At 38.5% G+C, this 27,556-nt stretch overlaps 1 protein-coding gene across 1 annotated transcript; it reads right to left on the bottom strand.

Moving 5' to 3' along the window:
- On the bottom strand, window positions 1-27,556 carry CLCA4 (chloride channel accessory 4). Its single transcript, XM_081145302.1, has 14 exons — window positions 27,380-27,556; window positions 21,385-21,525; window positions 21,096-21,243; window positions 17,959-18,067; window positions 16,259-16,436; window positions 15,710-15,928; window positions 13,545-13,772; window positions 9,723-9,900; window positions 8,333-8,439; window positions 5,542-5,757; window positions 4,671-4,938; window positions 2,399-2,569; window positions 1,130-1,363; window positions 1-764 (listed from the first exon to the last, which is right to left on the bottom strand). Exons 1-14 carry the CDS (start codon window positions 27,536-27,538, stop codon window positions 352-354), a joined length of 2,769 nt encoding a protein of 922 aa, XP_081001428.1. The 5' UTR covers window positions 27,539-27,556; the 3' UTR covers window positions 1-351.

The raw sequence follows: 27,556 nt of genomic DNA, 5'->3' as shown, positions 1-27,556 counted from the left end.
CTCTAATGTAGTTTATTTGCTCTCTTACACTGGTATTTGACTATTCACGTAGACAATTTTAACTCTTTCATGAAATTTGAAGTATTTTTCTAGACAGTTTTTGTATCAAATAATAAACAATCTGGTATCAATATAAAAAAAGGGTTTTATTCATCACTTTTTCTGATAAACAAAACAATGAGTAAATAAACTTATTAAACTTTAGTTTGATTTACAAATTTTCAAATATCACTGGGTGTTTATACTTAAATTATCCATTCTAGAACTCCTAAAATGATTTTTATGAATTCATGATCACATAGATTGGTTTTCAAATTCAGAAATATCTTTCACTCTTGTTGTGGATGTGTTTTAGAACCCTGTGCTGGGTCTGCTTGAATGTTTTTTCTTGTTTAAGATACAAATGGTGGCACTTAAAATAATACTAACAATGACCACAGATCCAACTACTATCAACACCAAAGAAGAAATGCTAATTCCAGAATTAGGATTTGGATGACTTTCATCAGGATCTTGAGGAACAAACAAAGCTACTTGTGCAATGTTGGATACTTTTGATGTCAAACTGCTGTTATCCACACTTTGAATGGCAATGAATATGTGGGTTGCGTTTCCTTCTGAGATATTTCCTGGTTTAAATGCAAAGGTTTCCCTGGAGTTGGCCTCATTTGGTAACAGATGAGTAGTGTTTACTTGCAGAGCATCATCAAACTTGTCTCTTAGATCCAGTATATTTTCACTTATTCTTATGATATACTGTTTAACTAAGAAAAAAAAAAAGTTACATGTAGTTTAGAAACTAGAGCATGACATGTTAAATTTCTTTTTATTCATTCTCCTCACAATATTTAGTTGTACCAAGCTTATACTCATATCCAAGGCCTTACTAATATTTCAATATAAGCTGAATTTTTATTTTTAAACTTTGCTGTTGCTACTACCATTTTTGATTGAAAGTAGGACCAGTTAAAATGTGTTATATTTGATTGATTAAAAAATATCAGATTATAAAATTAATACTTTACTGAGTTATCAATTAAAAGTTGTTCTCCTCCCACCCACCCTTTTACCCTTGCTTTTACATGAGCATCTTTCACCTCATCAAAGCCGCATGACCCTTCTTCCTCACCTTTTCCAACATCAAAATTGTCTCCTGGTGCTGTCCATGTTAGGTGGATCAGATCCCCATCTGGTGTGGCCTCAAGATCTGTGATTTGACTTGGTGGGTACAGGTCAAGCAAGGGTAAGTTTGAAACATTTGAAACCACAAATGCACCTCCAGATGCTGTCCTGGTGAAACTCTCCAAGGATGTCCCAATATCTTCATTAATTTCAGGTCTTGGTGGGTTCCCTTCAATTTTCCCTGCATTAAAATTTTTCTTGTTTACAACAAGCGCAACACTACTAGTATTTTCAATTGGATCCCCATCCTACTTGTCCTCTCCTTATATAAAAGAGCAGGGCAAAAGTAGGGTTACAGTTGTGAGTATATGAAACAGAGTTTATTCTTGTATTATTTATTAATTATCGTATTATTTTTCCACATGAACAACTGTAAACCTACTTTTGCCCAACACACACACACACACACACACACACAGTGACATTTTACTAAGTTTGAGTCATAAACATCCAATTGGTGGGAAAACTTGTTTTCTTTAGCATTCTGACCAGGATATTGTAGGATATAATTGGATAATGAACTGTTAAGGCATTAAGGCTGCCCTGAATGGGAATAATGTTACATAATTCAATATATGGAATTTCTTTGTTTCTCAAATTATCTTCAAGCTGGGAATAAACCTGGGGACATTGCTTCTGGTTTCCTTCTAACCACTGTGCCAGGTTCTTCCCTTCCTCCCTTTTGCAAGTGCTAAGGAATAATAAATACTTCAGTTTATATTCCAATTGTCAACAGAAAACCCCTGAAAGAGGTAAGAGACAAGACAAAGGGAAATTAATAAGGAATGAATTCTTAATCTTTATCATCATTTTGCTCAATATATTTTTTTGACTTAATAAAAATATTCAAAATAAATGTTTACTCATTTATGTATCTTTTACAATATATGTAATCTGAAGGTTAAATTCTGCTTATGCTTAGGTACATAACATATCAGCCTGTTTCCTTCAACCTTCGTTGAAAATCTGGCATATTATTGTTGCCATAGGTAAGGTTCTCCAAAGTCATTTCATGGCTGATGTTAAATGCTTACTGGATGGCAGGCATTGTACCAAAGCACAGGCTAATTTGAAGGCAAACCCAAGTATGACTGAGAACTTCATTCTGGAAATGGGGACAAGCTATACTTTGAGTTGTAAAATGTTTGAAGCCTTAATCCTATCAACTAACAGTTATTCCAGCCAGCACGGGTCTCAGATATCACGGGCTACTCACCGCCCACCACCCAGCCTGGAATGTATGCAGCTCTATTCGGTGGGTGCCTCAAGTTTCTTGTGGCAACGTTCGCTCCTCCATGAGCCCGCACTTTTAAGCTGTATCTGCCATTTTCTGAATAAGCTGTAAAATATCTGGAGTAGACACCATCATCCTTGAAAGTATCAGCACCTTGTTATAGAAATTAAGGAATAAATTATTATTGCAAAGGAAAAGGAATATATGCATTTTCTAAATCAAGCATATGGCCCTTAGAAGAGTATCCCTTAGATTGGGCTCCCTATTTTGTGATTGACCCCTTGGGTAGTATTTCTGTTATGCTCTATCGACCACTATCTTGTTAAACTGATATCCTTGAGTTATGGTCTATATATTTATATATACAATACATGTATAATATTATGTAATTTTATTCTATATTTATTATTACACACATATACACACACTGATACCTATGTGTATAATAAATACCTTCACCTTATCAACTTACATGCAGATTATTATAATACTCTTCTTACCATTTTTTTTTTTAATATATTTTTTTAAAATATGTCTTTATTGATTTCAGAGAGAGGACAGGAGAGGGAGAGAGAGATAGGAACATCAATGATGAGAGAGTCACTGATTAAGCCTGCAACCCAGGCATATGCCCTGACCGGGAATCGAACCCCAATCGCCTGGATCCTAGGTCGATGCTCAACCGCTGAGCCATGCCCGGCCGGGCTCTTCTTACCATTTCTCAGCCAAATGGTTTGTTTGAAGCTCTTACTTTATCTAAACACATAATTAAGACACCTCTCTGTTCAAATCAAAAGTATCTCCACTAAAGAAAAAGTACATTAGCATAGGATTTAATTGTCACCATAGTCACCTACAAGTTATTTCAATGTAACCTTCAACCACTTTTTTTTTAATTTTCACCTCTTGCTCTATGATCCATTAACTTCCTGGTCTGATAGTGGAAACACCCATCTGTTATTAGGATAAACAACTGGGGGAGCTCAGGAATACCGTATCATATTTCTTGATAACATGGGTTCTGAAGCTAAACTGCACACACATCTCCCAGGGTGTTTAACATTCTAAGACAGAGGTTCTTAAAATGAGGTCCTTGGACCAGCAGCATCTGCATCTCTCTGGGTTATATTAGGAGTGCAAATTTCTTAGTCTCTTAAAGAAAGGCTCAGCATTCTGTGTCACAACAAGCCTTCCAGGCGATTCCTTCGCTGGCTAGAGTTTAAGAACTCTTTATCCAAGTCATTGATAATCAGCAATTTATTCTTAGGAAAAGGCATTCCAAATTAGCTAAGTAGCCACCTGGTAAAACCTTGAGCAATGACAAGATGCAGGTAAGTTTTAATGTAGCATGGAAGGGGTTGGGGGAACGGAAGTTAGACGATAGCTGAGGAAAATACTGTCGTATCAGGTGAAGTCGCTGAAGTGCACCGAAGAATAATTTTACCTACTAAATTTTTCCCAGGGCTAACCCTTGTTGATGATAGGATTATTAATGGACTGAATTAATTACATTGCATAAGATACTGATAGAAATCTGGGGTGAGTCAGATGTCCATCGGATTGTTTTTTTCCCTTGCTCACTGACCTCTCAAAAGAAGATTCCGTTCTCAGAATAACCCAAAAGACCTGTGGAAAAGGTCCTTAAGCACCACTCACCCATGCAGGCCAGGGAGTCAGCACGGCCAACACTGTGTCTTATTTCCTGCCAGTCAGGCCTGGTATCTGATGCCTTTGTGATGCCCCCTCCTCTCTTGTGGCAGTTCTGCTTGCCCTTGGGCCTCAGTTCCCAGGACTATATTTGCAGTTTGGGAATTACTCTTGCCTGTCGCCCCTTCCCTGCTGGGAGCCCCGGTTCTACCACTTAACCCCTTATGGCTGCTGTGCTCCACTCTCTCTGGCCAGACTTTCTTGATGATGTGCCCCTAAGAAACCCTTGTTTGGAATTCCTGATGCTGTCCTCAGTCTCCTGAATGAGACCTTTTGATCTGGTGACAGACATCGGTTGTCTAAATGACAAACAGTAATGACAGCAAATAACATTTATTGAGCATTACTATGTGTGCAAAACTCTTAAAATCACTTTGTAGGCTTTACCTGGATAGAATTTTCTGCTGGCCCTGCTCTTCATTCATAATCTGCATCGATTCTCTTGGTGTCTCTCACTCCCCCACACTGCCACGGGACCCATTACATATCCTGACTTTTGAAATTATAGGCTTATTCTTTTTTTTAAAAAAAACACCCTGTAAATTACCTGCACCATTATCCAAAAGTTCCAAAACTTCTGTTTTTCCACTATTTGATTCAATGAATGCAGTCACGTTGGCTCCAAGAATGGGTATAAACCCTTGTAGAATTTCTGCGTAAACAATCATTGGGCTGGGGAAGCTGTTGGCTTCTTTGTTCATTTTAGCATTCACTGTGATCGGAGGCACAGAAGAATTTGCTGCTCGAGAATTAACTGTTACAGTTAAGGTTTCTGCGTCTGCTTTGGCTTGAAGACTGTAAGTCCAATCACCCACCTAAGAATTCAAAGGTAATAGAGTAAGTATCCAAGATAAAGCTATTTTCTGTGTTTCCATTATCCAGCTCTAAAACAAATCTTAGAAATGTGTTGCAGAATCAACATGGTTTTGAAATTTTTGAGGGTTTTTTTTTTAAGGATGAGAGTCGAGGCAATTTGGACAGAGCATCCTGGCTATTGTCATGCACAGGGTCCAAACTTTGTGAAATCTCAATGGGGAAAAATAAGTTTTGGAAAGTTTACCTCGGTCTTGTCTTTACTCTGACCTCGGAGTTCATAGATTTTTTTTTTTTTTATTCTTTACTCTATGATCTGGAAATACTAATAAGGAATGACTATCTACACACCAAGTTGCACAGACTCCCTACATTGCCTCCTCAAATTTATTCTTAGCCTAATTTTTTCCCTTCTCTTTCTTCCTCCTAATGCCTAAGTTCTTTTCTCTTTTTCTTGCCACCATAATTTTCAGGACCATCTAGGCATAGAATGTACTTTGTATTTTATCTTAATTTTGAAGATGATACAAGTATTGGTACTCATATTTATGGTATTAAACAATGTTGCACAGCTTTGTGTGGAAATCAGAAAGCTGATTGCTTACCTTTGCAGTTCCTGGAATGCTGACATAGGCCATTTTGGAAACAGAGTCCTGTACCAAATTTTGTACTGATGCTCCACTGGGATCCCAGAGAAAAATCACGGGGTTCTGTTTTTCCCACGTGATGAGGAAGAATGTGTCCTTTCCCACAGTGCTATCGATTGTTACAGTTCCATTCATCCAGAGACTATTATTGAGCTGTGATCCCTTACTTTCAAGCTGTATAAATATAAATATATTTTTTAAAATTAGTGACTGGAGAAAAGAATAATTTTATTCTTTATTATTTTTTATTTTATTTTAACATAGTCCTTAGTTTTTGGCCTGAGAACAAGCTTACATAGGGCATACCCCCTTAGGCTTGTGATCTCTCTGAAAGTTGATTGGGATGTGAGAGTCGTTAGTCAGAAAGTGTGGAAATGTAGAGTCTGAGGAAAGGACAGAGTATAATAAAAGCATTAGAGCAGGAGAATGGGTTTTTATGGTTGGAGACATGGCTGTGTTATTTATTCCAAGTTGTTTTTGTAAACATCCAACTGAGACTTTAGCATTAAAGGGTGCTATGTCAAAGAGGAATTAGCTGTACAGTGTGTGTGTGTGTGTATGTTGTGTGTGTGTGTGTCTGTGTGTGTGTGAGTTACCCTCAGTTTACCCATCTTCATGATGACCTAAAAGAAAATACTTATTGGTGGTGGCTACAGTATTTGAGTGGAGACACAGTAAGGTCAGGACTAGCAAGTAATGAGAAAATCATTCATGGATATTTTTCTGATGTGAAATCTTCAAGTAATTTTTCAAACATCCTAGAGTTAGTAGCCCTGGACAATAAACACGTCCAACAAGGGTGTAAATAGGGCAAAAGGATGTTGATGAAGGTGGGAATCTTGAGAAGTGAAGGTCTTTCTTTGAGAGGAGCCTCAAGGGAAGTTTTTCAAGTCTTTGCAGATGGCTCTTAGTCGAGTACAGTGCACTTTACTGACGGAGAGAGTGCTTTCTACAGATGTGTCATTTCAGGAAACGATGGGAAATTCCACTTCTACTCTAATCCAGCCCGAAACCAAAAATACCTCCAGGTCAGCACTGAGAGAAGAGAGTGAATTCTACCATCGAAACACCATTGCAATGACAAAAATCTCAATCCTATGTTAAGTGGACATGTCTTTGAGTGGACAAAGTATTATCATCAAGTTAATCTGAATGTGAGTGACTTTTTTAGACTCCCCATCAGGAATGTGTAAGAACTTTAGAAAGCTCTGGCTCCACAGTAGCACCAGGGTACAATGAATGGGAAGCAACCTATCCTCTGCATTCTGGCTGCCGTTTTAAGTGAGCAGAACAAAACCTTTCTGCCCCTTCAGGTGGGGAGAGATAAACCAAAGAATTTATATGCGTAAGTGCATAACCCACAGACACAGACAATAGCTTGGGGAAGGCCTGGGGGTGGTGGATTCGGGGTGGAGGGGAGTAATGGGGAGAAAGAGGGACATCTGTAATGCTTAAAACAATAAAGACAAATTAAAATAAATAAATGAATAAGTAAATACATATAAAAACTTTGAGCACTTCCTGTATGCAAATGTCTCTTTTCTGGCTGATTTCCCACATCCTGCTCTTATATTTAGAATTGTTTTGGACTATTCCATTTTCATGTCCCACCATCCACGAAACATTACTAAGGTTTAAACAGAACATAAAATCATATCTTCAAAATCAGCTCCCCCTCTTTACTTGTCAATTTCAGATGGCAGTAGCATCATTTTCTAGGTCAACCCGATTGACACCCTCAGAAGTTCTATGCTCCTTCCGTTTACTCTCCACACACTGCCAAGCTGACCCCGGGCCAATCCTGAATCCGTCTGCAAGGTGAAGTTACAAGCCAGATCTGTGCGTCAGTGTGCACATACAGTCCTAATCCTGCGTCCTGTAACCTGTGTGCTCTTCACTGCTGGAGAGCAGAGCACAGCAGGCTTGTCGGGGGGACCACGCCGGGTTTCCGCGTAGGCAGAGGCCTAACGAGCTGGAAGACGGCAGGTAAGTCTTCACACAAGGTGACACGCGATAGGCTTGGTGGCAATGCCCAAGGATCAAAACAGAGTTTTGTAAACAGTGCTTTCAGGGAAATAGTTTGTGTTAACATTTTACATCGGACATGAATGAAGAACCAAGTTTAGTCAAAGTTGTTGAATCTAAGTAACAGAAAATGAGAGTGTTATTTAGGCACGAATGAAAAAAAGAGTTGAATTCAGCAGAGAGGTGAGTAACATAGAAAAGAGTAACAGCAAAAAGAGCGGTTGCAGACATAAAGGAAAGCCCGAAGCCTTCGATCTGTAATGATTATTCATTTTCTTTGTAAATTTCTTCCCAAGACGCTTAACTTCCCTTTATAAGCCAGGTTCTTGGGTTCATTCACCTAATCTAAATTTATTGCACAGCAGTGCAGGTGAGAGGAATCTTGGAAGCGGGAGATACTTTTTATGCAGTTATAGACAAATAGATGCTGCATGATGGGACAGAGTCTATTTTTTATGGAAAATTTAGCATTTTGCTGTTACCTCTTAACCAAACTCTAGGTGAAATGAAAAAGAATATGTCTGCTATTTCACGACTCACTTCACTGCTTGACTGCTTAAGTTGGCCATAGGTAAAGAATAATTCCTATTTCATACTTAAGTTTGGATTTTAGTTAACAGTTCACTTTGAGAAAAATATAGAACTAAAAACTTATAACAACAAATTATTTTTCTTGGTTATGGCTAAAGGCAAACACAAAAACCCGAGGAAGGGGAGCTCAGACCTGAAGAGACTGCTGGGAGATATCGGCGTTTCCTGATGCAAGGGCCCCAAACGCGTCAATGAGGCCGTTGTTCTGGGCTTCATCCGAGGCAAAAAAATGTTTTCCTCCTAAAATGTAATTACATTTACTAGATTACTTTCTAGAAAAGAAGTATTTATGACAATTTAGTGGTTTTAAGATTAAACCAGGGTAAACAAAATAATAGTTTCAGTATATATTATTAAAATAGACCCAAACCAGATAGGTGTAAACATTAACTCTGAAATGTTAACTTAAAAATGTGATAACCAGAAAGTGTAAGCTCCCTTTATGCTTCACTTGTAGAAAGCTCAGCTGGTTGAAATGCATCAAATAATCATAGAATAAAATTTTTAAAAAGATGTTAAAATTCCATGTATTAAAGCTCACAGACTTCACACAGCCCTTTAGGGGAATTATTTGTTTTTATTTATGATACAGTTCTTAACAATGTTTTCCCAGCCACAGTGGATCAGAATCAGAAAGTGCTGCTATATTGAGGTATCCTGACAATAGCTGGCAATGAGGAGATCGAAAAACAGTAAGCAATGGAGACAAGTCCAAAATAGCACTACTTTTGGGGGCCACTTGGGACAGAAATAAATTTTACAATGGCCACGAAAGCACTTAGAAAGGATGTGAGTTTGTGCAACTACGCATTTGAAAGGCAACAATATATTTGGTAACATCAGAAGCCGGCTCAATATATATAATAATTGATATTCATAAAGTTTTGAATTTTGTACTCTCTACTATATTTAAGAAGGCACTTAAAACATGTAGTCCATTTTCATCACATGTCTCTGTATCTAAGATAACAGCTACTGGCATAAATGTTTATCTAGATAGACACTTTCTTGTTATTTGCTTCTATTCAGCCTGAGCCTCTGCGAACCCCCCCCCCCCCCCACACACACACACAGCCTGAGCAAGCTCTGTCTCCTGGATTTCTTCCTCTCCCTCCGTGGGCCCTGCATCATCATCCCAGCATGATTTTTTTCCTCATAGCCCGATCATCTTTCCTATCCCTTGTCCTCTAGAGAAATTCAACTTTGTTCAAGGCCCAGCTCAGAAGTTGCCTTGTCTCTCATGCCTTCTTTCCCTGGCTCGCGACAACCCCGGGAGAATGAACGGCTTCCTCTGCCTGCGTCGTGCTTGACCCCTGTTAGGGAGGGATGTTATCCGACTGTGCTCTCTGATGACGACTTTTACTTGTTTCTCCGGCCAGCTGGACTCTGAGCAGCTTGAAAACAGAGCTCAGGTCTGGTTTACCTCTGGGCACAGGGCCCTCAGAGCTCAAAGAAGTCGAGCTGTCAGTCTCTGGACCTACTCATTGCTGTTAAAGGACTGGAATATACAGGTCATATTTTACCTGTTATATTGCTCATCTGTATGACTGCTTGATCAGCCGATGGTCCCAAAGCAATAAAATGAACGATGGCCCCACTTTCTTTCACTTTATCAACACATTTTTTTGCAGTACCATCCTCCCCATCGGTCAGCAGCACTATTTCAGATCCACTTATCTGGGCATTTGCATCTCTCATTGCCTGTAAACATCATCAGAGCACGATTACCAAAGGTTCCTAGGTCAAGTAGGTTTATAGGAGATTAGAAAAAGTGGACAGAGAAAATAAACAAAAGTGTGCGTCGAAGAAGAGAGAGCTTCTGTTTTAAGGTTATAGACTCTGCAATCAGCAACCCCTAAGGGAACTTAAACATGTCTGTATTTTCTGTCCATCTGCTCTAAGGAATATTTGCTTAAATGGAGTTATGTGGGGCAGGGCTTTGGAACATCCTACTTGGGTTAAGTAACAGTGACATCTCAGTCTGGGGAAGTCAGGTTAATCAGACACCAAAAATGTAATTGCAGAGTGTGGCATTAAATATTTCTCTTCTTTTTTTGACTGACAAGCCTTCAGTGTATAAAATATGTTGCATAGACAGCTAAATGCATTTAGAAACCACTTCAACATTAAAAAAAGAATTATTTCAAATTAGAGAACCCTCAGTATGCTTATAGAGAAAGGTTATAGAAAGTTCTAAGCAGGTCAAAGTGAGTGATCTTGCTATATAACTTTTATTTTACATCTAAAAGTAACAAGGCCCGGACAGCATGGCTCAGTGGTTGAGCATTGACTTATGATCCAGGAGATCTCGGTTCAATTCCCGGTCAGGGCACATGCCCGGGTTGCGGGCTTGATCCCCAGTGGGTGGTGTGCAGGAGGCAGCCGATCAATGACTCTCTCATCATTGATGTTTCTATCTCTCTCTCTCCCTCTCTCTTCCTCTCTCTGAAATCAATAAAAATATATAAAAATAAATAAATAAAAGTAACAAGCACAAAACCAAGTATATTGGTGGTGCTCAGAGAATCCATGAACTATGTTTATTGAGGTGGAATTCTATTTGTGGCTGGAACCCTTTTCCTATAAAAACAATAAGTTTACACTCAGATTTCTGAATCTAGGCCCCTGTAAAACAGGATAAAGAGAATTTGTCAGAGGATAGCAACTATATTTCACCTTCTCTGACAAGTTTATTAAGTAGTGGCTTCTTGGCATACCATTTTGAGAAACTGAGCACAAGGCAAGAGGAAAATGTGATAGATTTATCAGTGGCTTTCATGGACCTGGAGGGAAGGTATGTGTAGATTTGCAGAAAAGGGTTTGGAATGTAGAAATCCCTGATAAACTGGGGCCAGGGAACAAGAACAGCCTCATTTAAATTTTTGCATGTTTTAAGGCAAATAATGACTATTATATATATTGCAGTTTATATATATGCTTTGACATGCACTAAAACCAAACTGAGAAACAGGAAATGCTTTTATACATTTACAGCATTTATACAGCATCCCCATCACATTCCCCCTACACATTTTGTTGCAAAATGAAGATCCAAAGATGAAGTAGGTTTCTCTTTTCTCCACCGCTCCCTTTCTTGTACTAGTTATCCGCTGAGCACTTACTATGTATTAATCACTGTCCTGGCTGCCCGAGATTCAACAGGAACTACATGGTTTCTGTATTCTTGGAAAGAATTTAATTAAATTGTAAAATGTTTATTGAGGTAGAGATGAGAGACTGAGGAGATAAGAGAGATGAGTGACAAAGACACAGTTAATATATTCTACAGTGCAAGAGAAACAACACAGAATTATAGTGCTACATTTTCTGGAACATTTGCTAAGTGTTAAATGTATTTTATACAATGTGTCATTTGTATAAAATACAAATGTCATCCAAGTCCAAGCTCCCAATCTGTCCCTGGACCACTACCCTACCACTGCTCTTACTCCCTACAGTTTATTTTGTACAGGGCAGCCAGGGTTATCTTCCAAAAACATGATTTGATGATCAATTTCTGATACTTAAAATCCTTCAGTAGCTTTCTGTTGTGCTTAAAATAAAATAAAAACCTCTTATTTTTTAAGCTTTGAAAGATCTAGCCATTATTTACCTGCCAACTGCCCTGCATGCTCCCTCATTTGTCACACTCTTGTGCCCCCAGCTCTATCAATTCTTAGAATAATCCTCTCCTTTCCCACCTCTTTCTTAAGGGACTTTGCATTTTCCTTTCTGCCTGAACCAGTGGCTCTTTCTCACCCTTCAAACCATAGCTTAAATGTTACCCTTTAGAGAGGGCCTCAGTGGCCTCTTCACCTAAAGCAGGCCTCCCCCTTTCCCAGTTCCCCTATCCCATCACGTTGTTTGGTTTCTTCACAACACTATCTGCACAATCTACAATGATTGTTTTTGTTCATTGATCTATCCCTGTATTATCTGTTCCCCACAGAAACTGCATGCACCACAGAGAAGCTTTGCTTAGCACATAAATATTTGTTGAATAAATGAATCTATGTTTGCCCCCTACTTCCTACAATAAATATATCTTGAATAAACTCAAACATGAACAACCCTATGTGCTAGCTTTCATTACCCCATTTTACTGATGGGGTAACCGGTTACTACAGAGAGGAAGGGTTGTGCTTACTGTCACAAGCTAGTAAATGATCATTGGAGTTTTAATCTAGGACTTCATGCTTGAAAGCTACACTAAAATGCCATGCAATTCATAAACGAGAGAGATCGAATAGTGTTGGGAATAGCAGGAAATGCTCCACGAAACAAAAAGGATTTTGAAGAATTGGTAGAAACTTAACGTGCAAACATGGAAAGAAGGAAACAGTTTAGGCAGAAGAATTGCCTGGGCTGTTGGTACAAGGTGGGCTTGGAGAGCGAGCGCTGGGTATTAGCACACAGAGAATCCGAGAGGAGAACTGAGAGCAAAAGGCTAGAAAGAGATGAGGGCAGTTTTATGGAGGGGGTGACAGACTTTTTGAATATCCGATTGAGGAATCCAAATATAATTTTATGGACCGTGAGGGGAGAGTGAAGATTTCTAAGCAGGAAAATGACACATTTGATATTAATTATAAGCTCAAGATGACAACTTGGGGGGAAAAAAGGTTTATAATAATAGTTGTGAATTATATATTTACTATGTAATATAATAAATATCCTTCTAAGTATGTAAACATATCATTTCATTTAATTCTTATAATAATCCTATGAGGTAGACACTCTGATTTGCCTATATTTTATAGATAAGGCATTGAGAGTCCAAAGGTACTGAAAATGTTGCATAAGATCAAATAGCTCGTAAATAGCAGCCAGGACTCTGGTGTCACAGGTATTCCTTACCCCGTGACTGACAGTCCCTGCTACAGCTGCTTAATAGACTGCTCAGTTAGGATTGTCACAGAAACTGAAATGAGAATTGGCCCAAAGTGGAATCATACCATCCAACTGGTTTCATCACCTTCAAAGTTAATGACTTTTGCTACCTGATCACACTTACTTATTTAACTAAAATTTATTGAGCACCGACTATTGCAAGTTAAAAACAACAACAATGACCACAAGAACAACAACACAAAGTCCCTGACTTTGTTGGACTTATAATCCAGTGGCATTTTTATAGTCATATATTTATCCATCAGTTTATTCATTGATTCACTCACCCATTTAGAAAATCAAGTGAATTTTTTATGTTCTTAGTTCTGTATTTCTTAGAATTGGTTACGTCAAAATTAGTGAGCAAGTATGTATAGCAGCACTAATAGAAAAATGTCCTAATAATAAAAACAAACAAACAAACAAACAAACTATAAGTGCACTATGATTTTCACCTGAAATGCTGCATCAATTCCACTGCAGATGGACGTTCCCCCGCCTGCTGCCGTAGGCAAGCTGTTCAAGAGTGTGTTTCTTTCGTTGGTGCTTACTATTTGGATTAGCTTATTTTTAACGCTGGCAGAAGAATCAAAGTGCACCATCCCCACCCAGGACCCGTTTTCAATAGTCTGCAGCAGGAAATGTTTTGCTGCTTGGTTCATTCGACTTAGGCGATTAAAGCTCTGAATGAAAAAAGGCAAGAAAAACAACCAATTGGTTTTGACTGGAAAATAATAGCAGACTACATAAAGTGAGTAAACAGGATTTGTTAAGAGCTTTCTATTATTAGTAATCGGTGTTATTAGAAACAGCAACATTTTAATTGATAAAATTTAAAAACCGTAGTTCCATGTCCCGTGGAACACATAGAGTGTAGTAAGGAACACAGGCTTTGAACTAGAAGTGATTCTTGGCTGCTTAGCACCCAAATTACAGGTGAAGGTTCAGGGGGTGGGTTGGAATTGAGGGGTGATGCCTCACATCTTAGAGAATTCTTAATTACGTCTGGGCTATCGAGATGAAACCACTCCCTGTGTCCTACAATATCAATCCAGACCGTCATGGACTCCAACTAGAGACTGAAACCTTCCCTTCCACTGGAGACTAGATAACCCAAAAGTTAAAACTTTCTTGAGCTGCGGCTAAATTCTGAGACACTCTGTTCCTACTTCTGCTCCTAACCTCTCCCCACCATTTCTTCACCAGTGGATTAGTTGGCCTTGGTTCTTTGGTAACCCATTAAGACTCACATCCCTTTACCTGGGTGAATATCCAGGATGTAAGTCTCCTCATACATTTGTGTTTCCCAGTCCCTCAACACCAATTTATCTGTAGTACTTCCCCTCAACTCGTGCCCAAATTTCTTTCTGAAATCCCTAGATCCAAGGCATAGCAAGAGACTTCTATATCCCCATCTTTGAGGCTTCTCTGCCACTTTGCTTTGCCTTTAAACTAAGCTCTTTCATCTCTTTCTAATGACACTTCCTAAAACACTTTTATGTGCTGGTGTCTGGCACTGATGCTCTTACTGAAACCCTGTGCTATTGTGGATTATTCTCTGCCCTTTTCTGGAACCACACATCCCCCACTTGTTGAATACATTCTTTCTGATCTTCAGCATGCTCAGTTCTGTCTCAAATGTGCCGTTCTCCTGGGTGCTTTATCACATTACGTCTACTCTTTTGTAAATCCATTTATTTCAATAATTATTTATTGAGCGCTTATATGTGGTAAACACTGTTCTAGGCAAAAGGGAGACAAAGATGAATAAGACATGGTTTCAAGTACTAGAGGACATGGTTTCTAGAGGATATGGTTCCAAGAACTAGAGGAGCTCCAAGTCTAGTGGGAGAGAAATATGAAACTTCAATATAATATACAGTAATAGAGGTTTGCACAATTTATCGTGGGAGACCAGCAGAAGAGCCTTAGCCCAGCCTGGAAGACCAGTCCATTCCCTGGAGGAGGTGGGTGCCTATACAAAATTTTGAAGGAGTAGGAGTTAACTAGGTAATGGGGAAGGAAAAGTCTTCTCTGTGCAACTGTGAACCCTTCAAGGACATGGGTCTCTAGTCCTAGGGCCTCGCACAATGCCTACCGATTACTAAATGATAGTAGAAGGAATGAGTGGCTGAATCTGACCATAGCTTCCTTATGGTGATGCTTTCTTGTTTATATCTTTGGTCACAAAGAGTCATTTATATAGATGATAAATAAGACTGACTCCAAGTGGAGTTCAGCGATCCTCTCTATCTTCATGTCTATCAAGTATTTCCAGTAGATAAAGGGGGCAGGTAAGAAAATATTTTCATGTTTCAATCTCTCATTCTAATCTTCTAACTAAATCTTTACTAAGGGCCCTAAAAGTTCTCCTCAGTAAGCCCTCTATTTTCTGGAACAAAGAAAAAGACTTTTAGGTTAAATCTTTTAAACTCTACCGTCATCCTGCTTTCATTACATTACCCACTGCCCTTCCTGAGGTCATGATCATAGGGCATGATGGGACTTATGCCACCATGCAATTTAGAACAATCCAAGTGAAGGTAGTGTTCAGAGAGTTCTTAGGCATTCAGTCATTCACTAGTCACCATATCTAGGAAAAATGGGCCCATGAACTTACCCCCATGCTTCCAGACTTATCAAGAACTAAGCACACAATTCTTTCTCTGATCCTCAGCAATGAGAAGACAGGTGAAGGAGGTGATTCCACCATAGGTGTGGTGTTCTTTAAATCCTCAGATTTGCTGATCACCTCCCACGTGCTTCTGGAATGGCACATTTTGTTCTGTAGGCTTGGAGCTTCTCGGTTATGGTTGTTTTCATTACAGAATCCAACAACCTAAAAGGTTAATAAGATGGGGGAAAAGAAACTTGATATATGATGCATTTAAAAATTCAACTAAATATTTGATAAAAATAAAAAATCCACTCTGCAAATAGGCTATTTAATGAAATTTGATTCATTGAGGAATCATATAATACTAAGGTGGATTTTCAGTAGTAGTGATAACAAGTAACACTAATTGAGTGCTTCCTGTGTGCCAGTGTTCAAAGAACTCTATATTAATACATTTAACCCCTCAGTTCACCTGTATGGATATTTTATAAACATGATAACACGTCCTTTGATTATAAATACACTGTATGAAGTAATAACTGGCATACTTACAGAAGTAATACCTTGCATAAACATTATGGATGTCTTTTCAATTTGATCTTTATCAGGGAAGAACTGGCAACCTTTTTCATACAGCTTTGTTGTAGAATTAATTTTGCATCTATTATATACACAGCTGTTTCCTTGACACTTATAAACTCTATTTATACCAGTAATACCTGTGGAACACCTGAAAATAAGTGACAGTTAGTCTTTGATGCAACCTGACCATTAACATTTTTTTAAAAAATCTTAAGTGTTTCTATTCACAATGATCTTTATATCAAGGTTTTTATTCTTATCTGACAGCAAAGTTTAAGGATTTCTACCAGAGCAGTTCTCCAAGGAATTTCAGAGGGAAGTTTTAAATGGTATCCCTAGTATATGCAATGGCTGAGTTATCTGCTGAGATTAAAAAGTTGTTGCTGACCTGTTTACACTAATGACTGTAGGCTCCCCTTTCCCAAACATCTCTTCTGGTAGCCTTGTGGAAGTAAATGTATTGCAGGCATCTGGGAAAGGCAACTTATGAAACTATTTATTCTTGGTACCACCTTAGCTTAAAGTTCTTCACTGATTTCCCCCCCCCCCCCCAAAACATATCTCCAAGGAATGGGATGTGGCATAACTACAGGTGTTTTGATTATTCAAGGAGCATTTTTATCCAAAGTGAAATGAGGCCTGAAGGAAAGACTGAGGTACAGCCTAGGACAGCCAAGAATGGTGGAGGCATTTTAGACATATGTTTCAGTGCATGGAATTGGCCACAGGTGGCAGTGATTACAACAAATACAGTGGCATGTGAATATATCCCATCTTTTTGATGTGTTTCCAGGTCATATTTAAGGGGAAATGACTAGCTTTCATTCAGTCATTTAAAGAGTCTCCTACATATGGGTATGCTCCTATTGCCCTGAAACTCAGTGAATATAATGTTATCTATATTAACAATAGTGATGAATTTTCTGCAGTATAAACTAGATATTTAGGGGAAATATGATGTAAACAAATGTAATGTCTAAAATGTGTGTCCTGAAGCTGGTGCTATGGGCTGATAAAAAGCCTTCATTGTAATCATATCTTAGAGTTTGTACATTTTTGATAAGTCTCCAGCCCCAGCACAGCCTCTAAGATTGATTAAACTGATGGCACACAATATTAGATAAATTTCCTCCAACCATTCTTCTCTCTTGACCTCAAACCAAGAGGATTGTCTGTTACTGACTGTGATGTTAGATTAGTATTTTTACAATGAATTTTATAAATCCCAGGAAATCCCTGTCTTGGCTCCTTGAAGCTGGTTGATTTTCCCCCCTCAGCCTGCAGTTACCACTATTTATTAACCTTTGTTTCATTTTTGTGTAATGTAAATAATTTTCACCTCCCAGCATATAGTACAACCCTTTACTCAGAGCACAACTTTCGTGTAAATGAGATCTGGTAGCCGTGGTGGAGAGGTATAAACATATGTCAGTTTGGCTTCCAAATGTTCTTGAAGTTATGTGTATTTTAAATGGGCAACCAGCTACTTTGAGAAACATTGTCTAAAACAAAAACAAAAACAAAACAGAAAAGCACTGTTTTGTGATATAGCATCTATTATCTGCATGGGGACCAAATGAACGATTGGCATTTCAAATAAATATAAATCAAACTAAGGAAAATAAAAAGTTACAGCCTGGAGTGACTGAAGAAAATAGAAATGGCCATGCCTTGTTGCTTCAATTCTTTTGGACGCAGCACTGTAGAAAGGCTCGTTGTCATTGTATTCATCAAACACTCCCCAGCGGAGATGGGCCCACTCGTGGACAAGCAGTCTGCCTGTGGGAAAGTATTTCAAATACATGATCAAGTGACAAAATTTTCTCTTCAAATGTTTTAAGAAATGCTTTTTTTAAAAGTAAAAATAATTCTATTTAGGTTTAAATAATTGCCAATATTTATGTTTTTGTTGGGGGGGAAAAAGCATATAGCATATTGAACCATAATATGGTATATAATATATTTTTTTATTCTACAACATGTTAAATCAATGAAACATTTATTGTGTATGTATGTATATGCTATGGACAGAATAGACTGGATTTTACGTTTTGGTTCTTGGGGGTGGGGAACAAAAGTCTTCGATATTACAATGGTTTTTGGTTCTAAGAAGTTCACTCCTACTAATGATATAAACAGATATGTAAAATTTGTGGTACTAAAATTTCATGAGGGCACAATTAAATGTTAAAAGTGTCTATAAATGTTCCTTAGGGGATTGATAATGAAAAAAAGATTGAAAACACTGCTATAGATCATATATAATGATGGGGATATCTAAATGAAGTGATTATATGAAAATAATTATTATTAATTCTGTGTTCAACACTATAGTAGGTATTCGGAAATAAAAATAGTAGGATATATGCCTTTCTAGGATAGACTTAGAGAGAGGAAGTCAGAATAAAATTTTTTTTCTAAGAATTTCAGGGTAAATGGAAGAATAAAGCTACATCCACAGCTTCAAATGCAGAAAGAAAAAAGTAGAAACTTTGTTTTATCGATATTAGGAAAAACTTCAAAGGAAATAGAAATGGAGAAGGGGAAGGTGGAAATATAGTCTGTTCTGCTACCATGTGTTTATCTAACTCAAACTCATGAGATCTGAAAATCAGAGGACAATGTCAGTATTATGCAAAAGTTGTGTTTCTGCTTTAAGTCCTTGCTACTCAAAATGTGTTCCTTGACCCAGCACTGTCAGCATCACCTGGGAGCCAACAAGAAAGGCAGAATCTTGGGTCTACTCTAGACCTACTGAATCAGACTCTGATCCCTAAGTTATTCCTCTACACATTAAACTTAAAAAACACTGATTTAAGATTTCCTAGGCAAATGGAGTCAGACTAGTGATTGTGAAATTATATATAACCTTCTCTACAGAAGGTAAAAAACCTTCACATCAGTTAAATTCCTCATATCAGAAATTTGGTGAATTTTAAGAAAATTTAAAACTTCCTACACCTGTGGTCCACTCTCTTTTAAAAAAAATCTTCACTCAAGAATATATTCATTGATTTTAGAGAGAGGGGAAGGGAGAGAGAGAGGGAAACATCTACATGAAGGAGAAACATCCGTCGGTTGCCTCCCGTAGGGGCCCCAATTGGGGACTGAACCCACAACCTAGGTATGTGCCCTGACCGGAAATCAAACACACAAACCTTTTGGTGAACAGTACACACTCCAGCCAACTGAGCCACCTGGCCAGGGCTACGTGTGTGTACTTTTAATGTCTACTATGATGGCAGTTCCAGCCAAAAGGAGCTACAGCCAGGTTGGATCAAATGATCACTCCAGGTATGTATTATTGTTATTACAAGTTGCATATATTTTGAGGACTCTCTTCATCTGATTTTTCAAGAGCTGTGTTGTTTTTAGAACATCGTTTTTCAGAATGTGAGTTTTCCCCAAACGCATGTATGGCATTCTAGGAGAAACTCCCGTCTAGGAGCGCGGGGAGACGCCTGTGAGAAAGAGCAGGGCCTCAGCTGGGGTATTAACTCCAAACACTGGAGAAAATCCTCCTCGCCGAAGACAGGTGCAGGTGGGCATAAGTTTGGAAGCAGAGAAGAAAGTAGGGGTTCTAGTTTCTCAAGCAAGTCATCTGTTGATTGATGGGATTGAAAAAAGTGGCTAGAGAAAAATGGTACAGCTTCCTAGAAATGAGAAAGAGTGTGGGGAAGATGCAAGCACAGCATTGTGGATGAGTAGCGTTGAGGGCTTCACCAAGTTTGAAAAGCGTGTTTCTGTAGTGATACCAATTAGTTTTGTAATTTTCTTTCGCAATCTTGGAAACATTAATAGGAGCAAAAGGAAGCCACCTGGAAATTAAATAGAGAGGATTTGGCAAGTTGAATGAAACATAAGGATAAGAGTGGTGAGGGAATTGAGCTATTTACATTTTGCTGGACATGCCAGGCAGGGAAAGAATTATAGCTGGAAGGGAGCAAAGATTAGAGGTGCCAAGGAGAATACACATGGTGGGACAAAAGTGTGGGGGAGAGTTAAGATTGAGATGGGGTGAGATGATGGAGCTTTCAGGACTGGGGTGGGAAACAGGCTCAGGTAATGATGAGAGCCAGGGCTAACTGAGTGACAGAAATAAGAGACATTAATGAATGTTCATTGAAGGGACAATGGAAGAAGGGGAGGTGATCTTGGGGTATGTGGATTCAGGAATGTTTTCCTGTGTAATGACATGTGAAATAATGTGCTTTAAGTTCATTTGAACAGTGATCGTAACTTTTAGACTGAACTAGATGAAATTGCCATTTCTTTTTATAGGTAAAAATGGTCGCCAACAGACAAGCACATTTAGTTCAACCAAATAGGTCGAATGATAATATCAGCAACTACAGCTCATGAGTGTTTTCTCTTGGCCAGGAACTGTCATCTTGGCTCTTTTCAGCTTTTCACATATGTGCCTTCCATCAAGGTGGCATGTGATTGATTAATATCCAGCTGTGGAGAACTGGAAAATTAAGATTTGAAAAGTATGTTTTGTAAGAAAAAGATTTATTATTGTTGCCCTTTGTTCAAATTTCTGTAGACGCTCTATTGAGAACAGTTCCATGGGTTACCTAATTTAATATTCACAACTATTCTATACGGAAGGAACTCCTCTGGTCACCATTTTATAGGAAATAGGCACAGAGAATCTAGCTCACTTGTCCAAGGTCACACAGAGCTGATAAGTAGTGGAGTCAGGATTTGAACCTATAGACTTTGGCTCTAGTGTTTGTACACGTCACCTGGGTACACAGCTGCTTGTTGGAATCGTTGCAAAATATATGTTAACCTAAATTCTTACCTGCTGGCCCATATTCATTTTGTTTTTTTCCAAGTACAAAGTCAGGGGTGAAATGAATGTATTCTCCTTTCTCTTCACAGGCTGTGAACTGCTTGGTGTATGGTTCATCTCTCCCTGGTAGGGTGGGTGGTGCAACTAAAATATCAGCCTGAGAATGGTTAAAAAGATTATTAAAACATCAGGAATAGAAAGGATAACATTTAGTCAGAAAACTGAAACAATCAATTTGCAGTTCAATGTAGGAGCACCAGAAAATATAATATTTTGAGAGAAGCTTTTTGACTCTTACATGTTTGTAGCTTTCATGTTTTGGTCTCTTGTATTGAGGGTTTTCCTTCCAAGTCTCAGGAATTAATATTGATACAGTTTTGAAAAAAAATCTTCTTTCTGTGGCTTCAAACAGGTAAGTAGAAGCTGCAGTCACCATGTCCTATTATAAAAGGAAAAAACGTGTGAGAATGGCCAAGTGACAGCGAACTGAATGGGCAGAGGTTCATCCCACACCAAGAGTGGATAGAAAAAGCATCTAAGTAGTGAGCACAACCTCTGCCTCAGAATTCCAACTCTGCCACCTTTTAGTCCAAAATTATAGCTTAACCTTGCTCATTTAAAGGTTTTGAGTATAATTCTTCATCAAAAGGTAAATGCTTCTATTTGGTGTTAAGAGAAATTACGTAATACAATAAGAAGCATAGACTTTGGAGTCATCTACTTGCTTCCAGTGCTGGCATTAGCACTTTCTAGCTGATAGATTTTGGCCCATTATATAATGCTCTGAAGCTTGGTTTCCTCATCTCTTAAATGGACTATTGCTACCTGTCTTTAAGGTTGGCATAAACACGAAATGAAGTATAAAGTGCTCTACACATAGTGACAAAACTGGGTGATATCATTGCTGTTCATAAATCCAGTAGACAACAGCCTACTATAAATGGAAAAATTTATAGTAGAGATACAGCTTTTTTATCACAAGTAGAACTTGTTGCTTTGTTCTCAAGGTGAAAATAATGTCATCCCATAGTGTTCAGTATCCTGAACCCCAAAATACAATGGTTAATAAGAGAAATAGCCCTGCCCTAGAGCTTGCTATCTAGTGGGGAAAATAGATGGATAAAATTCAACACCCATTTGTGATAAAATATACCTCAGTACAATAAAGGCCAAATACAACAAACCCACAGCTAAAATCATACTCAATGGTGGAAAAATGAAAGCTTTCCCTCTGAGATCAGGAACAAGACAAGGATTCCCACTCTTGTCACTTTTAGTCAGCACAGTATTGGAAGCACTAGCCAGAGCAATTAGGCCAAAAAGGAAATAAAGAGATCAGAATCAGAAAAGCAGATGTAACACTGTCACTATTGGAGTTGGTATAATATTATATACGAAAACTCTAAAAAAACCACACACACACAAAAAACTGTTGGAACTCACAAATGAATTCAGTAAAGTTGCAGAATACAAAATCAATATAAAATATATATGTTGCATTCCTATACACTAATAAGGACCTATCAGAGAAATTAAAATAACAATCCCATTTACAATTGCACCTAAAAGAATAAAATGCCTAGGAATAATTTTAACCAATGAGGTGAAATTTCTGTACACTTAAAACTCTAAGACATTCATGAAAGAAACTGAAGAAGACAGAAATAAATGGAAAGACAGTCCACGCTCATGGATTAGAAGAACCAATCATGTTAAAATGTATGTACTAGCCAAGGCAATCTACAGATTCGGTGCAATCCCTACCAAAATGCCACTTGTATTTTGCACAGAAATAGAACCACCAATCCTAAATGTGTATGAAACCACAAAAAATCCTGAGTAGCCAAAGCAATTTTGAGAAAGAACAAAGCTGGAGGCATCACAGTCCCTGATTTCAAACCATACTACACAGTAGTAGTAATCAAAAGAGTATGATATTGACATAAAAGCAGGCACACGGTTCAATGGGACAGAATCAGAAGTCCAGAAATAAACCTACACATATATTATCAATTAATTTATGACCAAGGAGCCAAGAATATACAGTTGAGTAAGGACGGTCTCTTCAATAAATGGTGTTGGGAAAACTGGACAGACCCATGCAAAAGAATGGTGGACCACTATCTTAACTATATGCAAAAACCATAAAACTCCTAGAAGAAAACATAAGCTCCCTGACATTGGTCCTGGCAATGATTTTTTAAAAATTTGACGCCAAAAGCAAAGGCAATAGCCAAAAAAAACAAACAAACAACAACAACAACAAGAACAAAAACCAATCTGATTAAAAAATGAGCAGAGGATCTGAAAAGACATTTGTCCAAAGAATACATACGAATGGCCAACAGGCACATAAAAAGTTACTAAACAACACTAATCAACAGGAAAATGCAAAGCAGGACCAGGAAGAGATATCACCTCACACTTGTTAAGATGACTATTATAAAAAAAGATAAGAAATAGTAAGTGTTGGCAAAGATGTGAAAAAAAGGGGACCCTTGTGCACTGTTGGTGGGAATGTAAGTTGGTGCAGCTACTATGAAAAGCAGTATGGAGGTTTCTGAAAAAACTGAAAAATAGAACTAACATTTGATACAGCAATTCCACTGCTGAGTATTTATTCGAAGGAAATGAAAACATTAATTCAGAAGGACATGTGTACCCCATGTTCACTGCAGCATTATTTACAGTGGCCAAGACATAAAAGCAACCTAAGTGTCTATAGATGGATGAATAGGTAAAGAAGCTGTGGTATATATAAACACTGGAATATTATTAAGCCACAAAAAAGGAAATCCTGCCATTTCCAACAACATGGATGGACCTAGAAGGCATTATACCAAGTAAAGTAAGTCAGACAGAAAAGGACAGATACTGTACAATATCACTTATATATGGAATCAAAAAAGAAAGAAAACAACAACAACAAAAACTGAGCTCGTAGATACAGAGAACAAGTTGGTGGTTGCCAGAGGCTTTAGGGTTGGGGGAATTGGCTAAATGGGTGAAAGGGGTCAAAAGTTACAAACTTCTAGTTATAAGATAAATAAGTCATGGTGATGTAACGTACAGCAAAGTGACTATAGTTAATAATACTGTATCGTATGTTAGAAAGTTGCTAAAATAGCAAACCAAAAGTTCTTAGCAAAAAATTTTTGTAACTGTGTTATGGTGATGGATGTTAACTAGACTTATTTTGGTGATTGTTTTGTAATATATACAAATATCCAATCATTACATTGAACCCATGAAACTAATATATGTCAATTATATCTCACGAAATTAAAAAAGGTACATATGGTGGTTTGAATTATGGTACCAACTGGAAATACAGAGTTGCCGCATATGGTTGTGTGGGCTGTGTGTTGTATAACTCCAAGGCATTTTATTTATTTGTCCTTTTGGACAGCCTTGGGTAGTGGTATGTTCTCAGGTCAGGGAGGTATTTCATAGGCCCTATATCGGATGACTGTGATCTCCTGCAGCATACTAGGGTGGCTAATAATTTGTTCCTGCAGGCTTTTCAAGCAGAATTCCTATAATAATCATTCTGAATTGTTTATCTGAATTCCTATAATATTCTAGTTGGATCAAAGAAGATTAAGATATCAGTATTTCCAAAAATTAGTACTCTCAAACTAAAAAGATGTGAATACAGGAATAAGGAAAGTTGACACTTGACATCTCAGGTCATAAATTATGAATTGGTTCATCATAAATTTTGTTGTGATCAGATATTATCCCATGAGTAAAGCTATGTCCATTTATTGGTTTACCAGTTACAAAAAAGAGTGATTTTTGTCATCTTACACAAGCCAGAACTCAAACTCGGGTCTGTAAGTAAATCTTCAAAGCCCATGTACTGGATCTCCACTCTGATTGTGCTACTTAGGAAACCCTTGAAAAATCATTTAATTTCTCCAAATACCAGTTTTCTGTTCTGTATAATGTGGATGATAGTGTTTTACATGGTTGTCTGCTATTCTACGTGCAAGGACTTTGTAGTGGGTTGAGAGAATGTCATAAAACATGGTGTAATCTAGGAATGTCTACTAACAATTGAATTTTTAGTAACACTTTCAGTAGAGAACTATTTTAGCATATTTTTTACCCTTACAAATAATTCTAAATACTGATTTCTGAGGTTCCAAAGTATTAGAAACTGATCGACTGTCCCTGGACACTAAGAAGTAATCATTCAGAATCAGCTAGATTAGCTGCTATTCAAGCCTGTGTTCTTTAGTTCAGGAATCTTTATCTCCCACTGGCATTCAAAAGGCGTTAGTAAGTGAACATCACTAGGCCGCAAGAGTTTATACAGAATGAGTGATAAATGGCAGCCACAGAATCCCCTGCTTACAATTCAGGTCATGCTTATCAGCATCTGCTGGATAACAGCACCCATGAAGGCTGAAACAGTGAGTGTAAGGACACAGTAGTGGAAGACTCGAATATAAGGAATTAGTAGTTGTTGACGTCGGGGCAGTGGAAACACATTTACATGGCTGTAACGCCTGTCCCCCCCCTTTTTTTAAATTTATTTAAATATATCTTTATTGATTTCAGAGAGAGGACTGGAGAGGGAGAGAGAGAGAGAAACATCAATGATGAGAGAGTCATTGATCGGCTGCCTCCTGCACGCCCCCTACTGGGGACAGAGCCCGCAACTCTGACTGGGACTCAAACTGTGATCTCCTGGATCCTAGGTCCATGCTCAGCCGCTGAGCCACACCCAGAAGGGCAACCAGTCCCGTTATTACAAGGACTGTTGCAGTTGAAAGAACCTTTAGGAATACAGTTCTTGGTTCGGTTCTGGAGTCTTTCCCTTTATTGTGCCCACTACCCAATGAACTTATTTGTTTTCCTGTCTTTAAATTTCATCTACACACTGATGACTCCCCTATTTTTGTCTACACCCAGGTTTTCCTTCTGAACTCTGATTCCTATCCCATCTACGGGGGTATCTAATAAGCATGTCAAATTCAAAAAGTCCCCAACTAACTCCTGATAGCTCAGCTGATAATCACTGAAGTCTGCCCCTTTCCTGTTGATAATTCCATCTTTCCAAAGTGTATAGGCCAAAGCCCTTGAAGTTGTCTTTGACTCCTTTCTTTCCCTTCTACTTTCCCCGACTCCACATACATCTAAACCATCAACAAATTTGTCTACTATACCTTCAGAATATGCTCAGAATATCCCTGTTCCTAGTCACTATCACTTCTCACTTACAACAGCTTCCTACCTGGTGTCCCTCTACACCTCTGTGCTGTGCAGAGCTTATACAGGACTAGTGACAAGGGGAAGCCCTCTACCGAGTTTCCTCACCACTAGTAAGTGTGATTCTAGAACACACACAAGAGAGCACACCTCTCCTCTGCTCAGAATCCTTCCAGATTCCTGCCTAAATCTCTCCACAGGTCTGGGCCCTGCTACCTCTCCAACTTCAGCTCTCCTACCCTTCTTCCTCCTTATTTATAGTTGTTTCCTTGGTCCCAACAAGCATGCAGTCACCTCCATGCTGCTTCTCCCTCTATTCCCTACCCCAGATTTTCAATGGGCTTTTCCCTCACTCATCTCAGGTTCCTGCTTAGAGGTCACATCAATGGTGAGGCTTTCCCTGACCACCCTACATGAAAAAGTAACCCACATTCTCCCCTATCCCAGCCCCACCAACACTGCTTACCCCCCTTTGCTGATTTGTTTGACTCCATAGCAACTTACTACCTGCTATACATTTACTTATTTTAATTATCTGTGTCTGAAAAGAATGTACATTGCTTTAGGGAAGGAGCTCTCTCATTCACTATTGTCCTGCTATAAGCATTCAATAATTGTTTAAAGAACAGACAAGTTTAAGCCCTTGCTGGGTAGCTTAGTTGGTCAGAGCATCATCCAGATACGCCAAGGTTGTGGGTTCGATCCCCAGTCAGGGCACATACAAGAATCAAACAGTGCATGCATAAATAAGTGGAACAACAGATCAATGTTTCTCTCCCTCTCTAATCAATAAATTAAAAAACAGCAACAACAGAACAGACAAGTCCAACTGCTCATTTACAGATGAAGAAACTGAGGATCAAGGAGGCCCTCTGCCTTGTCTTTGGTCTTATGTTGACACAGGGGAGTACCCCGTCTACAGACTTCAGGCCCCACCGTCTATTCCAGCATTGTCCTCACCGCACCATGTTTTTAAACTTCCTGGAGCATTCAGAAGTTTCCATCATAATTACTAACTATTCACTTTTCCCCCTTCTCTATTATTTAAACAGAAGAAAATCTCATTTCTTTCTTACCTTGATTTGTTCAATCAGTGTTTCATGTTCTGGCACCCCAGGGTCGATAGCAATGATAATGCCTTCATAGCCATTGTTATTCAGCCGAACAAAGGAAGTATTGGACCCCTGCAGCAGGTATAGGACTAGGAGGAAGGCAAGGCTTCTGAATAACACCATTGTTCCTCTGGTCCAGAG

This window comes from Miniopterus schreibersii (genome assembly GCF_964146895.1).
Source record: "Miniopterus schreibersii genome assembly, chromosome: 8".
Taxonomy (NCBI): domain Eukaryota; kingdom Metazoa; phylum Chordata; class Mammalia; order Chiroptera; family Miniopteridae; genus Miniopterus; species Miniopterus schreibersii.
The sequence above is the reverse complement of the archived record's forward strand: the minus strand, read 5'-3'. Positions and strand labels throughout refer to the sequence as shown.